Source organism: Purpureocillium takamizusanense, chromosome 2, assembly GCF_022605165.1.
Source record: "Purpureocillium takamizusanense chromosome 2, complete sequence".
Lineage (NCBI taxonomy): Eukaryota > Fungi > Ascomycota > Sordariomycetes > Hypocreales > Ophiocordycipitaceae > Purpureocillium > Purpureocillium takamizusanense.
Window position 1 is genome coordinate 1,218,412 of NC_063069.1, and position 15,132 is coordinate 1,233,543.

The following is a 15,132-nucleotide window of genomic DNA, read 5'->3' on the forward strand; positions in this document are numbered from 1 at the left end:
GAAAATGAGTGTGAGGCTCTTGAATGCCCACTGCATGAGATATGACGAGGCGTCAGGGGTTGCAAAAGCTGCGTACAAGACGGCCGCTTGATCGTTACGGGAGCCTCTTGGAGGGTTCTTATATTCGGGTATAGACGCAAAATTACAACACTCTTAATGGAAACTGGCATGTACTCTGGTCATTTCCCTCCGGCGCGAGCCCACATACCCCATCTATGCTCGCCGCGGCGCGCTCACCGCGGGCGGCCCCTGATCTGTTTCTACGGCACCGACCGTTTCTCGCGATATTTGAACCGAACCCATAGGGGCGGTTTCTCCCAGAGCGAATGCATCCGGGACTCGCCGTGCCAGTCCAGCTTGGGGTTCACGAGCTCGAAGTCGAACGCGTAGAGGAGCTTGACGAGCGTCATGCGCATCTCCATCCACGCAAGGCTATGTAAGGCGTCAGCAGGCCGCCCATACCGTGCGCACGGAACACAGGCCCTCAAATTGACGGGCGGGATGGTCCTCGGCGCCTACTCGCCCTGACGATGGGGGAGGCAGGCAGGCAGGCAGGTCTTGACAAGGCTTCCCACTCACTTTTGACCGATGCAGTTGCGCGTGCCCAGCGAAAAGGGCCGGCAGGCGTCGAGGTCGTCGGTGCATTTGGGGTCGATCCAGCGCTCGGGCTTAAAAGACCACGGGTCGGAGAAGTTTTCTGGCGAGTAGTTTGCGGCGAGGGGGTTGACGGACACGACGGTCTACAAGAAGGGCACCAAAGAACGTCAGCTCGTGGATCATGCTTCCTTATCGGTGCAGCAGCAACAACAGTAACGGCAGAAGCAGGGATGGAGTGTCAACATAGAGACGGGGGGAGAAGGCGGGCAACGCACCCCTCCTGGCAGCCACAGGCCGTGGACGGTATCGCCCCCAGGCGGGACGAGGCGGTGCAGCGCGACGGGCAGCGGCGGGTACATGCGCAGGGCCTCCATGATGACGGCGCCGAGGTACTTGAGGCGGGCGAGGGCGGCCGGGGTGATGTCGAGCCACGCGGGGATGGCGGTGTCAATCTCCTCCATGAGCCGGGCCAGGGCGGGCCGGTTGGCGTGCAGGAAGAAGAAGACGGCGGCGAGGCCCGTGGCCGACGTCTCGGTGCCGGCGATGACGAGGTCCGAGGCGATGGCCGCGAGCTGCAGCTCCGAGACGGGCATCTTGGCCTGCCGCTGCACCTCGATGGCGTGCGAGAGGAAGTCGTTGCGGTCTGGGCCCGCGTCTTTGAGGCGCCTGGGGGCGTGAGAAGGTCAGTACATGACATGTACATGGACTGTTTTCAATAAGACTCCTTTTATGTGCTCGACCCCATATGATGGACGACGGGCCGGAGACAAGGGGAGAGAGATGGGAATAGGATTCTCGGAAAGGGGGAGGATGGGGTGAGTGAGTGAGTGAGTGATAAGACGCACATGTTGACCAAGTCCCGCGAGTACCTCTCGTGCTTGTCCCGGTCCGCAAGCATGGCGTTGATGGGCTTGGAGAAGAGCCACAGGCCAATCTTGCCCAGCGTGGGGAACTTCTTGAGCGCGTCCACGACGCTCATCATGCGCAGCGTCGCCGCCAGGAACATCCCCCACTCGTGCAGCTTCCCCTTGCCGACGCACCCAAACTCGACGCCAAACGCCAGGTGGCCCATGATGTCAAACGTCACCATGTTGAAGAAGGGGTCGATGTTGACGACGCAGCCCTTGTCGCCGCTTCCACCACCACCGCCTCCGTCGTGGCCGCCATGGCCGTCAGCGTCACCATCACCATCACCACCATCACCACCATCACCACCCTTATTACCCTTCTTGCCCTTTGCTGCCGCCTCCGCCGCCGCCGTCGCCATCGTCTCCGCCTGCGTCAGCTGCCGCTCCAGCTCCGCGACGAGCCCGTCCACGACGCGCCCCACCACGCCCTCGACGTGCCGCATCGTGCGGTCCGAGAAGGCGGTGCTCAGCTGCTTGCGCCAGACGGCGTGCTTGTCCGGATCGCGCTCCGTGATGATGGACGGCGCCTCGGACGCGAAGCGCCCGCCGTCGTAGAACTCGGACTTGATGAACCTCTGGTGGGCCTTGCCGCGCGGGCCGTAGATGTCGCGCCACGCCTGCGCGGTGCTAAACGACACCTCGTTGGGCGCATATCGCACGACGGGGCCTGTTCCTCGCGGAGAATGTTGTGTCGTTAGCTACTACACACACACACACACACACTTTCTGCATGCGTGGGCGCGTGGTGCTGCTGGACTGGACTGAGGGGGTGGGGGGACACAAACGTACCGTATTTCTCATGCAGCTTGATCATCTCGTAGGGCTGGCGGCCGGACAGGAAGCGTTTCGAATGGGAGAACTTGAAAATTTGTGGCGAGTGAGAAGAGCGGTTCGAAACATACAAAAGGGGGGGGGGGGGGTTCTCCTTCCATACATTACTCCATTTGGCATGCCACGGGCCCGGCAGCTTGTTCAATGGGCTCTTCCTCAGGGTGTTCCATCTCAGCACGAAATATAGGAGCGGAATCTAGCGTTGGACGGGACACGCGCGAGTCGCGCGTTCACAGTCATGTAAGCATGATACTCAATCCCGAGCGGACAAGGAGAGTAGGGGGAGGCCGTGTCTCTTTGGCGGCGTATCACTCACCACCGACACCACGAGCAGCACGCGCGAGAGCATCGTGATGACGGACCCTTCGGGTCAAGCGGCGGTTGCTGGGTGTGTGTGCTCTTGTCCTATTGTTGCTCTCTCTCACTGCTTATCTCGGCAAGCATCTGCCTCCTCTACGCAGGGAAAACAAGACGGGAAACGTTTTCCTCTCACTTCACCGGGATAACAACAACAGCGGAAGGTAGCTTTGGACGTCCCAAACGGGGCCCCCATGTATATGTATGTACATGCGTGTGGCCCCATTGCGACCCAGACGTCCCTGTTTTCGCATGTGTACAGTGGTGTATGCGTGGGCAAGGGATAGAGCGCAGTACTACTATTTCCTCGTGTGTAACGGAATCTTTGCGCGCGCAATACCATACCATACTAGTACTAACCACCACGCGTGGTTCTCATTGTCATAGTGCCCCTTAGACCCGTTTCCGTTATTGTTGTCCGGTTCCGGGACCAACAACAATACCCCCTCCCGAGGCGGCGTCACCCACACACACACATACAACATGGCCCCTGGGCGCAGCGGGCAAGTCGAGTCAGCGGTGGTGAAGCTGCCCACTTCCGTCACATGTCCGTGCCATTGCCATTTTTCGTTCTTCGTTGGGCTAGGCGGGAATGCGTTTCGTCTGCTTTTTAGGGTTTTAAAACAGTGGCGGTGGAGGAGGGGGGGACCCGGGAGACGAGAAAAGCCACTTCTTCTGCCGCGGTCCTTGGCAGCAGAACCAACAAGACACTTTTCTTGTTTCTTTTCAATACACGCATAACTATACTTTTCTTAACCCTTTTCAACTCTTAGTGACGCACAGTCCCCGTCGTGGATGGGCAGTCCGGCTATTTAGCAACGGCGGCGCGGCGCGGCGCGGCAACCCGTCATGGAGACGACCGGCATCCCTCTTTTCATGAGCTATCTAACTTGGGTACTAAGCTACCAAGTGCGTACGTAGTACCGCACATGCGCTGTACATGCAAGCAGGGGGAGGGCGTCTCATCTTAAACCCATGATCGGGCGACGTACGTATGCGGAGCCGTATCGCCGGCCGTTGGACGAGACAAGGGGCCGCCGGGCCGTGTCCTTGTGCGACGACGAAGACGCCCTTTCCTGCCCTCCCCTGCCTCCCCTCCTCGCCTCGCCGCGATGGACCGACGGGGCATGCAGTACGGTACGGTACATGCGGATGCCAGTGTGTGTGTGCCCATGCAAGACCGACGGATGTCACTTGTCTGTCTGGCTGGCCAAACCCCCCGACGTACATGTGCTACCTGTCCCCGCATGTTCCTAATACGCTTCCCAGCACTCTCTCCAGTCAAAGGGACTGCACGTCGTCGCGTTACACGGCGCGCCCTCACCAATCATCATCATCACCACGCGTGCTGTCCCTCACCGCTGGGGAAGCAGCAGCAGCAGCAGGAGACCGCAAGAGAACATGGATCGGCCGCTCGCCGCGTTCGGCAACTGTGTTGTTGTCGTTGTTACGTACATGTAAATAGGTACGTATTCCAGACGCCCTGCAGCGACCACCCGGCATCGTGGCTGCCACGGCGTCGCGCCTCGGGGGTCAGGGGTCAGTCATGGCTGCAAGTTTATCAACGAGCAGCAAGGGGGTCCAGGTCCGTCAAACCCTACCGCTGCTGCGATGGGACGCAGCTCATCTCATCAGCCAGGGTAAATCAATTTATTTTCGCCTGCCTACAAGAAAGGCCTCACTCCCGGTTTCGTTTTCGGCCTCTTTGCGCATACGTACCGCATGGTATGTACATATATGCAAGTCAAGGTTGTTGTCGCTCACCTAGGGCACCGAATTACTACGAAAGCACACGCACCTGCCCGCTCGTGTAAGTCAGACCGAGAGATGGGAATGTTTCTTGGGGGCCACGCGCGGGCGCAGCCTCGGTGTGACGTCAGCGCGCGCACCCTCGTCTCTAGTTTCAACCTCGTCCCATTCGCACGCGCGCGCCCGCATCTCTTCCAATCCAAGATTCACTTTCTTGGCTCCCCCCGCGCCGGCCTTCCCGCTCCCGCGCTGTCGACTTCCGACTTCCCGACATCACTAAACGCCCGCTCGCATCTCACAATACGGCAAACCGCCTACGACACGCCACCACGACCGCCAGCCCCCTCCCCCTCCTAGGTTTCGCTGGAGCAATGATCACAAGATGGCCGCCCCGTCATAGCACCATCGCCGCCGGCGCCGCCCTCGGGCTCGCTGCTGCTGCTGCCCGACCTCACCATCTCTCTATACCGCGCTCACCACCATCGCCATCGCCATCGCCATCGCCATCGCCATCGCCATCCCGCCGCCCCCTATCGACCAACCTCCCACCTCGGCGCGACGGCCTCAACGCTGCTGCCCCACCCGACCCTCGCATGCCCGACCTCGGCCGCCAAATCGCCGACGACTACGCCTCCATCCGCGACACCTACGGTACGCAATTTCCGCCTCATCTTTCTCTCGCATCTCCTCCTCTGTTATGCGCGCTCGCATCTCCATAACTCGCTGACGCGCCTTCGCTCTCCGCAGCTACGCCGCGGCACCCCATCGTCCTCGCCCACGGCCTGCTGGGCTTCTCTGAGCTCTCCGTGTCCGCCCTCCTGCCGCCCCTCCAGTACTGGCACGGCATCCGCCAGGCCCTCACCGCGCAGGGCTGCCCCCTCGTCGTCGCCGCCAGCGTCCCGCCCTCGGGCTCCATCGAGGAGCGAGCCGCCAAGCTCGCCGCCGAGATCTCCTCGGCACTGTCCTCCCACTCCTGCTCCGCCTCCGCCCCCGCCTCGTCCTCGACGTCAACGACGACGACGACAGTGGGGCAGCAGTCCGTCACCACCAGCGATGACACCCGCACGCCCGTCAACATCATCGCCCACAGCATGGGCGGCCTCGACGCCCGGCACCTCATCTCCAACATCCTCCCACCCTCATCACCATCCTCGTCCTCGTCCTCGTCCTCCTCGTCGCCGCCACAGCACAACTTCCGCGTCGCCTCCCTCGTCACCATCTCCACCCCCCACCGCGGCAGCCCCTTCGCCGACTACGTCCTGAGCGACGCCCGCCGCCGCTCCCCGCTCCACCTCCCGCGCTTCTACTCCCTCCTCCGCGCCGCCGGCCTCGGCACCAGCGCCTTCGCCCAGCTCGGCACCCGCTACCTCGCCGACCACTTCAACCCCGCCAACCCCGACGACCCTGCCGTGCGCTACTTCTCGTACGGGGCGGCCCTGCACGCCGCCCAGCTGCCGCTGCTGAGCCCCTTTCGCCTCTCCCACGGCGTCATCAGGGAGGCTGAGGGCGCCAACGACGGGCTCGTCAGCGTTGAGAGCAGTCGCTGGGGCGAGTACAAGGGCACCCTGCTGGGCGTGAGCCATCTCGACCTTATCAATTGGCCCAACAAGGTGCGGTGGACCGTGCGCGAATGGATGGGCATCAAGAGGAACTTTAATGCCGTGGCCTTTTACCTCGACATTGCTGATATGCTGGCCAAGGAAGGCTTCTGAGGCGAAGAGGCTTAGCCAGCATAAAGCCCACAGGATGCAAAACGTGATATAGAGATAGATAATGAGGTACGTCACCTACGTCACCAGGCGTCAGGAAAAAAGTAATGGGCGGCGGCTTCTTCTAGCAAAGAGGTATCAGTTGTAGTATTAGAATTGTAGAAATACAGCAGCCTGGCAACGGGCGAGCAAGCGCGCGCACAAGCAAGCCGTTCCCAACTCCCGTCGGCTGCGCAGTTCCATCCAGATGCAATATATACACAACGCAACGAGCGGGCTCCATCAAATACATCGCGTCAAATGATGGCAGATGATGCTGACATGCTGGTCGAATCGATCCTGGGCGCACCGGGAATGGCCGTGATGGGTCGCTGGAAAGGGTCGCGCGTCTTGTGGTGTGGTCGCTGCATGTCGTGTCGCTCCGCTATGCCGCCAGCCATGACAGCGCAACTCGGGGCCGGCATCACCGCATCGCTCCATTCCGTCGGGTCCTTGCCTCCTGGCCAGCACTGAGATCTTCCTCTGCGCTTCCCATCCCAGCACGCTACCCCTCGCGCGCGCCACCGCTTAGAAGGTGGGCTTGCGCTCCTTGCGCCTCTGCAGGGCCTTGTGGATAAAGATGAAGGCGACACCGGCGGCAACTGCGCAAAAATCACGTCAGCGACGCACTCCAGGCGCAACCCATGAAGTGGGCAGCCAGCGAGCATAGTCAACGTACCAACGAAGACGATGCAGAACACGACCATGACACCGACGTTCCGGGCGGCCCAGTTCTTCTCGCGCTTGGCGAGCTGGTTCATAGCCTCGCGGGCCAGAAGGGGGGCGGTGATGGCAGCCATTGCGAAGTGTGGGAGTGGAGCGGAGAGGAGATTCTCTATCAGTCGATCGCGAGTTAGCTTACACGCACCATGAGGCCTGCCAGATTAGACGGAACGAGGCCTTGAATTAATCACGAGCCGTCGACCCTGCCAATTGGCTGCACCGAGCCCGCGGGATCCAATCGCCATGGCGACAGCATCGTCAGGCGGCGACCAGCATGCCGCACCAGATGATTCGTGTGCGCCCGCCAGAAAGAACGAAAAGGCTCTTCAATTGAACAGACCGCACAGCCAGCAACGACGAAGGACCCCGGACGACCCGGGCCTGGCCGTCGTGAGCGCGGGCAGCACCAACGCAGCGGCCAGGGCAGAGGCAGGGCAACGGATGGCAAGGGCTCGGAGCAGTCGAAGGCAGGTATCGCGGGCGGCCGGCGTCAATCGAGGAAGGGTAGGCGGCGAGGGTATGAATTTACCTTGTGCGGACCGTACAATGGCAGGGAAAGCAGGACTGGGAGGTGAGAAGGAAAAGAAGCGACAAATTCGCTCGAGGCGCGCAGGTGGACTAGGCGATGATTTTGTTGATCAGCCTTGGGCCGGCGGCACTACCTTCTTAGCAGCAGGAACCAGCAGGAGCCACCCGGAGCCACCAGGAGGAGCCAGCAAGGAGCGAGGCCGGAAAAAGTGGAGCAGCACGTCACGGACCACTCTGGAGACACACCTAGGGAAGGCGCCTGGGCCGCTGGGGCCGGCGGGGCTGGGGCTTTCCCTTTTTGAAGGTGCTGTACCCACTGGGGCGCGCTGGCCATGCCGCCCACTGGGCGTGTCAACTTGGACGGGGGGCAGAAGCGCCAGGGCGGACGGGTGCCCGGGCGCAGCTACGTATGTACCTCTCACTGCGAACAGTGAGTGTACGTAGGCAGTCCAAATTGGAGGTTTCCAAGGTTGCTTGCGTCGCCCGCGCACGCCGACGAGGAAACATCCATTGCGTCGGTTTTGGAGTTTGCGGTGGTGGTGGCGGCGGGGTTGGGTGGCGGCACGCAGGCGGGCAGGTACTACCGCAGGCACTGTAGCAGGCACAGTTCCTGAAGAATAGCGAGGCACACGGGGCTCGTGCCGCCGCGGGGGGCGTGGCGTTCCAGCACGCCCGGCGAACAATGCAGGAACACCCGTAGAAGCGACGAGTTACAAGCCCAGGCTCACCGCACTTCACAGATCGGTTGGAACAGCGCACTCAAAGTGCTCTTGTTTTCTGGACAGCCCGGGGTTCGATCCGAGGTAGTACATCTATCGATGCGTGTCACGACCGGGAATGCAGCGGAACGCGCGGAACGGAGAGAGAGTCAGGTCACAGGGAGTTAGAAGGGAAGACAATCACCCAATGCGGGATGGAGAAGGGCAAGTTCGCGACTCGAAACACAAGAGAGAGGCTCGCTGTCGATCGGGCGCCCTCTAGTTGGCGCATGGACTCACTCGGCCGCGGCAGCAACCTCCAGGGAAGGACCATCCAGCCCTGGGGATAAGCGGCGGCTCCAGCTCGGCGGCCCGGGACACACACACACGCAATGGCCTACAGTATACTAACTTAGTAGTAATAAAAAACCTGGAAGAGACGAGGAAAGGGGGAGCGCGCAGAGGGACGGAGACGCCGTGAGAGGGTGAGACCATGGGCAGGGCGGGCGGCATCAGCACCGCCTAGATTTACAAATCCGCCCCTCGGCCAAGACAGCTAGAGCGCAACATGGCACGCCCGAGGAACGGACAGAGCCTGGCGTCCTAATTTCTTGGTCCCTTCAGCAGTAGCCGGGTAGAGTGCAGTGCTGGATGCGCAGCAAATACTAATAGCGATGGCGGCGACTGGTCGGCTTCGGTCCGCCGCACGCCCCCCGGCACACACGGGAACAATCAACCTCAGGTCGTGTGTGTCTCTCTCTCCGCCGCCGCTCTGCAGCCCAGGCGCCCAGGAGCACCGGGTCGCTCTCGGAACACGGCAGTGGGAGGCGGCGCCCTGGGTGGCCCGTGGTGGGGAAAAGACGCAGAAGCCATGCTGATTGATGGTGAAGGTTGCGCGAATTTCCAACACGGCGCGACGCACACTTGGGGCCACCCACCCCAAACCAGGAGGCGGCCGGGCCGAGTCGCGACGCCGACGGCGGGCAACAGCTCGCGCACGCACCTCGTTTTGTCGCTGTTGTTCTCGTTGTCCGTCGTCGTCGTCGTCGTCGTAGCCGCCGCCGCGGTGCCGATTTTTTTTTTTTTTTTTTGGGACACCCGCACCCAGTCTCCCAATTATAAGCAGCATGCATGCATGCTACTGCACATACGTAAATACCTACATGCACGTATTTTGGGCGGGCGTGCGTGCGTCCCCAACACCACAAGCCCATATCAAATGACTGGCAGACGCGTATATAACCTCGCACGGGCAGTAGGATACCATTCCATTATTAACGTTAAACACGCCACGCGGGGAAGGTTCCGATTTTGCAAGAACCTCTTCAGACTCGCACTGACATCTTGATAGACGGGCGAAGACGCAATCGCGAGTCTTGAAAAAAGGTCACAACGGTGCCTGCCTCTTCAATGAGGTAAAGGCACGTAAATGAGTGACGACTGCGACTGTCCTACCTTCAGGTCCGTCGGGCACAGTGCGCCCGCCCACACCTCGAAGCCTCGCCCATGTCCTTGGCAACTCTACCAGATAATTTGTAGGAAATGAAATAGTAGTACTAGCAGTAGGTAGTTTATGCGGAGAAGCAGTATCGCATCGCAAGGTACCCACGGGGCGGCAACACCCGCTGCTCGACGATGCAATGAGCGTGTCCATCACCTTGCGCTTTTGCGCCGCATCACATCCAAAAGCTTGCGCAAAGGACGTACGTAGCAAGCAATCACCACATACGTACGACGTGCATGCACCCAATTCCCGTCGCATGTACGTACGTGCGGATCACAGCAAGAACATATGAGGCGGATGCTTGCGCGGCGCCGAGCCCTTCCAAGAGCGCCCACCGGCCTGTGTCAACATGTCTCATTGCCCGCCACTTCATGGCGTCTCAGCCAAGGAGGGCATGTGCTTCAAACACTGGCAAGACACGTCTCCGCCAAGAATTTAGGCTTAAACCAACGTCGGCCCTCGACGAGGTCGGAGAGCCCGCTCCCTTGTGTGCGCGAACAACAATGGGCGCGCCCGCCCATGTCGTCGCAATCGCGAGCGACGCCGACCTGACTAACGTTGATGTTGCCTGTACAGTCCACGCGGCCCTGCGACTAACACGGTGCCGCCGCCCGGCTGCAGAAGGCCACCACGGCCGCCTCACCCACCGACCGGGGCTGGCCCCCGCCCACCGAACGACTCCAACGTCTGGAGAACCGACCGCCTTGACCGCGCTGTTTCTGTCGGCATGCCGCACCAATGGCCGGGTCCCAGGACGCCAGAAGAGACATGTCGACTCCACCCGCCCCCAAGTCCGGCTCAACCGGAACACGTTTGGTCGCCTCGGCCGCCCATAACTTCATAATAAAGAGCTTGTCGGCCGCCGCAGCCGTGTGGTGGCCAAAACTGCCTGCCATGGGTAGGGTACTCGTCAGGCCACACCTCCGGAGCGGCCTCGGCGTCGGCTGTCGTGGTCGGAGACGGCAATACTAGGTCGCGTAGCCCTCGCGCGCGCCCGACCCTGACCAGACTGCCCGGGGCGAAACGGGGACCAACGAGGGGAATTCATGTGTGCGAGGTCGGGTCGCCTTGATTTCTCGTTGCATCGAAATGACACATCTGTCTGTCGGTGAGACCTGTCTGTCGTCTGTGCATGAGGCCCTTTTTGCCGCTACGTGACTTGTCCCCGAAAGCAGGCACGCCTGGCCCGGACCGGCCAGATCCTATGTAATGATCCAACAGGCTGCCTCTGACATGCCTGCTTCGTACGCGATAGCGTGATTTGATTGCGCGGTCGGGCACAGTCTCTGGCCAGCCGACGGACAGGACAAACAGCGTCAGTCTTGACCGTGCCTCACGCCGCCAGGTGCTACCTGTTCTATGCCAAACGGCCAGTGCCGAGTCGGATTGGCGTCGTTCAGACCCGAGGTCTCGAAGCCCCAGTCTTCTTCGCCCACAGATGCTTCTGCGAGTTTTCTGGACCCTTGCTAAAATCGGAAAGCCAAGGAACGCTTGGAAGGAAACTCCACGGACGCCCGGGGGCAGTGGGCCACTCCCTATGGATTCTTGGAACGACGCCAGGGCGGTGGGGTCCCCTGCGCGTCTTATCAGCGGCCGCAGGAAAGGCAGTCAGTCGAGTCGTCGCAGGCATCATCGGAGAGACGACACTCTGCACGTCGTGCGTCAGTTGTCGAGGGGTTTGTGTTGTAGTTATAAAGTACGAAGTACGAAGTAGCTATAGCTTCAAACTTGCAATCGGGTCTGGGATGTCCCACACTGTACCGTATAGTGCAAGGGCGCCTGCGCCAGGTACAGTGCGATATACAGTGTGCAGGCGTAGGCGGCGGCTGTCCAGCTCGGCTCCTCATTCGCTGCGACCCGGATCGGGAACCGGCCACTGCCGCCTCGTCATCCGTCACCTGCACCTGCAGGCATGACGACTTCTGAAGACGGTCATCATCGTCGCACGAGGACTATGCCCCCGCCCCTCGCCGCGCCGTGCTTATTGATGCCTTGCATTCTCAGCATTAGCATGGTTTCGAGCCTAGACTCAACCGTTGCTTCAATCGCTCCGTAACGGACAGGCCAGGCCATCCATCACACCGTCGCCGCAATCATGGCCTCGTGGCTCGCGCAGGTCCGCCGCAACAACGCCCACAATGTCTCGACCTTTCGCCGCGCGCCCCTCGCCGAGATCTCGGGCTCCCTCGGCGACCTGGGGACGCTGCTCCCGCTCATGATTGCCCTCGCCGTGCAGGGTTCCATCGAGCTGGGCTCCACGCTTGTCTTCACGGGTGTCTTCAACATACTCACCGGCCTGACGTTTGGCATCCCGCTGCCTGTGCAGCCGATGAAGGCAAGCACGCTCACCTGTACTTCGTTGCCCTAAACCCCCGCCCTCTCTAACACGCCGCCGTAGGCCATAGCGTCAGCAGCCATATCTGGTCGGGAAGACCCGTCGATGGGAGTCGTCACCGCCGCCGGCCAGTGGGTCGGTGCCGCCGTACTGGTCATGAGCGTCACCGGCCTGCTTCGGTGGGCCGTGGCCGTGGTCCCGATTCCCGTTGTCAAGGGCATCCAGCTCGGCGCCGGCCTGTCCCTTATTCTCGGCGCCGGCTCGTCTCTCCTGCAACCCCTCCACTGGGTGCATCCCGCCCTGGACAACCGCCTGTGGGCCGTGTTCGCCTTTCTGGTCCTCATCGGCACGCAGCATCTGCCGCGCTTCCCCTACGCTCTGCTCTTCTTTGTTCTGGCCATATTGTTTTCGCTCATCCAGGTCCTTGCTTCTGACCACAGCCTGCCATGGTTTCACGTCTGGCACCCCCACTTCTCGCTGCCTACTTGGATCAGCGCACATGATGCCCCGGCCCTGTGGATGGCAATCGGCCAGCTGCCGCTGACCACGCTCAACTCCATCATTGCGGTCAGTGCTCTGGCTGCTGACCTGCTTCCTGATTTGCCGACTCCGTCGGTTACGTCTGTCGGCATGAGCGTGGCACTCATGAACCTTACCGGAACATGGTTCGGGGCCATGCCTGTGTGCCACGGCGCCGGTGGATTGGCAGCACAGTACCGCTTTGGCGCTCGCAGCGGCGCGAGCATCATCTTTTTGGGACTCATCAAACTTGTTCTAGGACTCGTGTTTGGTGAGACGCTCGTGGACCTCCTGCGGCAATACCCCAAGAGTCTTCTGGGCATCATGGTCCTTGCCGCCGGCCTGGAGCTTGCCAAGGTCGGGCATACTCTAAACCAAGGCGCACAGGACTTGTGGCAAGAGTCGGCGGACCGGGAGGGCTCTTCAGTGATCACCCGGAAGCACCGCAACCTCAGCGATGCGGAGCGGCTGGAGAGATGGACGGTGATGCTGATGACTACTGCGGGAATCATGGCGTTCCGAAACGACGCCGCGGGCTTCCTGGCCGGCATGCTTTGTCACTGGGCATATAGAGCGTCGAGCTGGTTCACGACGTGGAAGCTACGTCGCTCAGGACGTCTAGCGGAACTCAACCCACTACTCCGGTAACAGGTGATGATATCATTATTGATGTACGTCTATCGGGGTCTTGCATTGCTCTAAAGATGCCCCTACCTCGACGCCAGCATACGGTTTTGCCTTGAGGGGCCACCGCTTCTATCCATTACGTATTATTGCACCATCACTACCACTTCTCCTGGAGGTTCCTGTCGCTGGGCCACTTTTCATAATGCTGTCCGTGGCTTTCCTTGACCCTAAGGAGGAGGTACCTGTCAAAGAGGAAAAAGAGGGCGATACTAACGCCCAGACATGAACCTTCGACAATGGCGGTGACTTTGGCTGTGATGCTCCAATTTCCGTGCTGTTGCGAGTAGACGCCGACGAGGGTCGATATGAGGCCTGCAAGGCAATTGGCGACACCCGGAACGATGAGTTTGTTGAGAAGCCAGACGTAGTTTGTCAGGTGCCGCAGCGCGAGGCTCAACATGCCAATGAGGGAGACGCCACATGCGATGGCGGCGAGTACGAGCAGGGGTATGTTCTTGACGCTCTTGAAGATTTTTTCGGTGGTCTGGTCGGTCCAGACACGGCTGCCCTCCTTGCCCTCGAGCGAGTGTTGGATGCTCGTGAAGGTGCCGGGGAAGACAATGAAGCCGGCGAGGAGGAGCCAAACGAAGAAAGAGGCGAGAATGTTGTGCAGGGCGGGGATGTCGTCCTGGCCGAGGAGCATCTGCACGTATCGCGAGTGCATCGTGTCGGAACGGGCGAGGGGCTGGGGCGCGTCCTTTGGGTGTTGCCCGTGGTGGTCTGGAGAGGAGGTCCATGAGCGAGCCACGCTCGGCGCTGGCTTGGGAGAAATTGAGCGGAATGGCAGGTGGAAACCCATGTTGTTGAAGTCGTTAAACGAAGGCGTTGCAGTATATAAAAAGTTCGAGATGCTTTTTCCAAAAGTTGAAAAAGGTGTGTGTATTTACAATAAAGGCATAGACAGACAAAGGGAAAAGGAAGACACAATCACAGAGACAAGGACACTTTGGGGTCAATATTTCGCAGTCAGCTCTTGATGAGAAACGGGCATTCTGACGCCTAATAAATACAAAAGAGTCGTCCAACCTCGCGCTGCTGAAATTCCCCATCTCCCTTTGACTTTGTTCCATCTGCCGCCAGGCGCTTAGCGATAGGCCGAGATGGCTCCATCCCCGAGACAACTCCATCCGTGTTGGGAATACATATGGAGTGTAAGTAAGCGAGCGGCTCTGCTACTACTAACGTATTCATTCCCCTTGCCCTAGTGTTGCAGCAGGCGCCGCGCCGAGCGAGTGGGAAATTGTAGCGGGCCCCCAACCTGGGGAAGCAGAGTTGGGCGGGGAGGAACACCCAAACACTTTGAAGCCACGAGTTCATCGACTGGCTGTGGCGGGCGAGGGTGCAAGCGCGGGCGGCGGTAGAGCGGCAGTGGCCGAGGGACGAACGAATCAACGACAGAAACAGGGGCGGGGTGTTTGGCCTGAAGACGATTGACTGTTTGTTAGTCATTGCACTGGCGTTCTGCAAAGTACGTACGGACAGACGGGATGGTACAGCATATGCAGAGCATTGCCCTGATTGAATTCTGGTATGTCCGTCCAGCATACAGCGGCACAGGTTTCGATGACGGGCTCAAAGGTTCGCGGTCGGCCGTGAATCATCATGGCGCATGTTTTCATGACGATCAGACTGGGGGCGTGGGTTGTGGCTCAGCTGAAGTAACAAGACATTGCAGTCGTCGGCTACATAACTACAGCTCGCCGCAGACTTACTTATGTGAGTGATGAAGAGATGCAGTGCTCTCACGTACCTACTTGGTACATGAGCTGGGAACACTATTTAATAGTGGTTGTTTTTGGCAGCAGGACAAAACCTAGCTAGCCTTTTGCTCAGTGTTCTTGTTTCATTTTGTACTCTACGCACTGGCTGGGCAAGGTGTAGGAGTCGTGGCATGCACGATTTATTATTTTATTAGCAAGCAGGCAATCAGGCTAGCTAGCAAGCAGGC

The 15,132-nt window shown here is 60.1% G+C and overlaps 5 protein-coding genes across 5 annotated transcripts; 2 read left to right on the forward strand and 3 right to left on the reverse strand.

Moving 5' to 3' along the window:
• Positions 1-97: 97 nt before the first annotated feature.
• Positions 98-2,319, reverse strand: JDV02_002192 (uncharacterized protein; the record flags this gene model as incomplete). The annotated part of the gene is made up of 5 exons (XM_047983192.1): positions 98-432; positions 580-740; positions 873-1,263; positions 1,443-2,172; positions 2,295-2,319. The coding sequence occupies 5 exons, from the start codon at positions 2,317-2,319 to the stop codon at positions 261-263; spliced, it is 1,479 nt and encodes a 492-aa protein (XP_047839162.1). The 3' UTR covers positions 98-260.
• Positions 2,320-4,803: 2,484 nt separating this feature from the next.
• Positions 4,804-6,154, forward strand: TGL2 (Triacylglycerol lipase; the record flags this gene model as incomplete). The annotated part of the gene is made up of 2 exons (XM_047983193.1): positions 4,804-5,093; positions 5,190-6,154. Exons 1-2 carry the CDS (start codon positions 4,814-4,816, stop codon positions 6,152-6,154), a joined length of 1,245 nt encoding a protein of 414 aa, XP_047839163.1. The 5' UTR covers positions 4,804-4,813.
• An 8-nt stretch (positions 6,155-6,162) lies between these two features.
• JDV02_002194 (uncharacterized protein) lies at positions 6,163-7,663 on the reverse strand. The gene is made up of 2 exons (XM_047983194.1): positions 7,443-7,663; positions 6,163-7,025 (listed from the first exon to the last, which is right to left on the reverse strand). Exon 2 carries the CDS (start codon positions 6,988-6,990, stop codon positions 6,448-6,450), a length of 543 nt encoding a protein of 180 aa, XP_047839164.1. The 5' UTR covers positions 6,991-7,025; positions 7,443-7,663; the 3' UTR covers positions 6,163-6,447.
• Positions 7,664-11,738: 4,075 nt separating this feature from the next.
• Positions 11,739-13,145, forward strand: JDV02_002195 (uncharacterized protein; the record flags this gene model as incomplete). Its single annotated transcript, XM_047983195.1, has 2 exons — positions 11,739-11,978; positions 12,042-13,145. The coding sequence occupies 2 exons, from the start codon at positions 11,739-11,741 to the stop codon at positions 13,143-13,145; spliced, it is 1,344 nt and encodes a 447-aa protein (XP_047839165.1).
• Positions 13,146-13,217: 72 nt separating this feature from the next.
• JDV02_002196 (uncharacterized protein) lies at positions 13,218-13,848 on the reverse strand (the record flags this gene model as incomplete). Its single annotated transcript, XM_047983196.1, has 1 exon — positions 13,218-13,848. One exon carries the CDS (start codon positions 13,846-13,848, stop codon positions 13,282-13,284), a length of 567 nt encoding a protein of 188 aa, XP_047839166.1. The 3' UTR covers positions 13,218-13,281.
• Between the last annotated feature and the right edge of the window lie 1,284 nt (positions 13,849-15,132).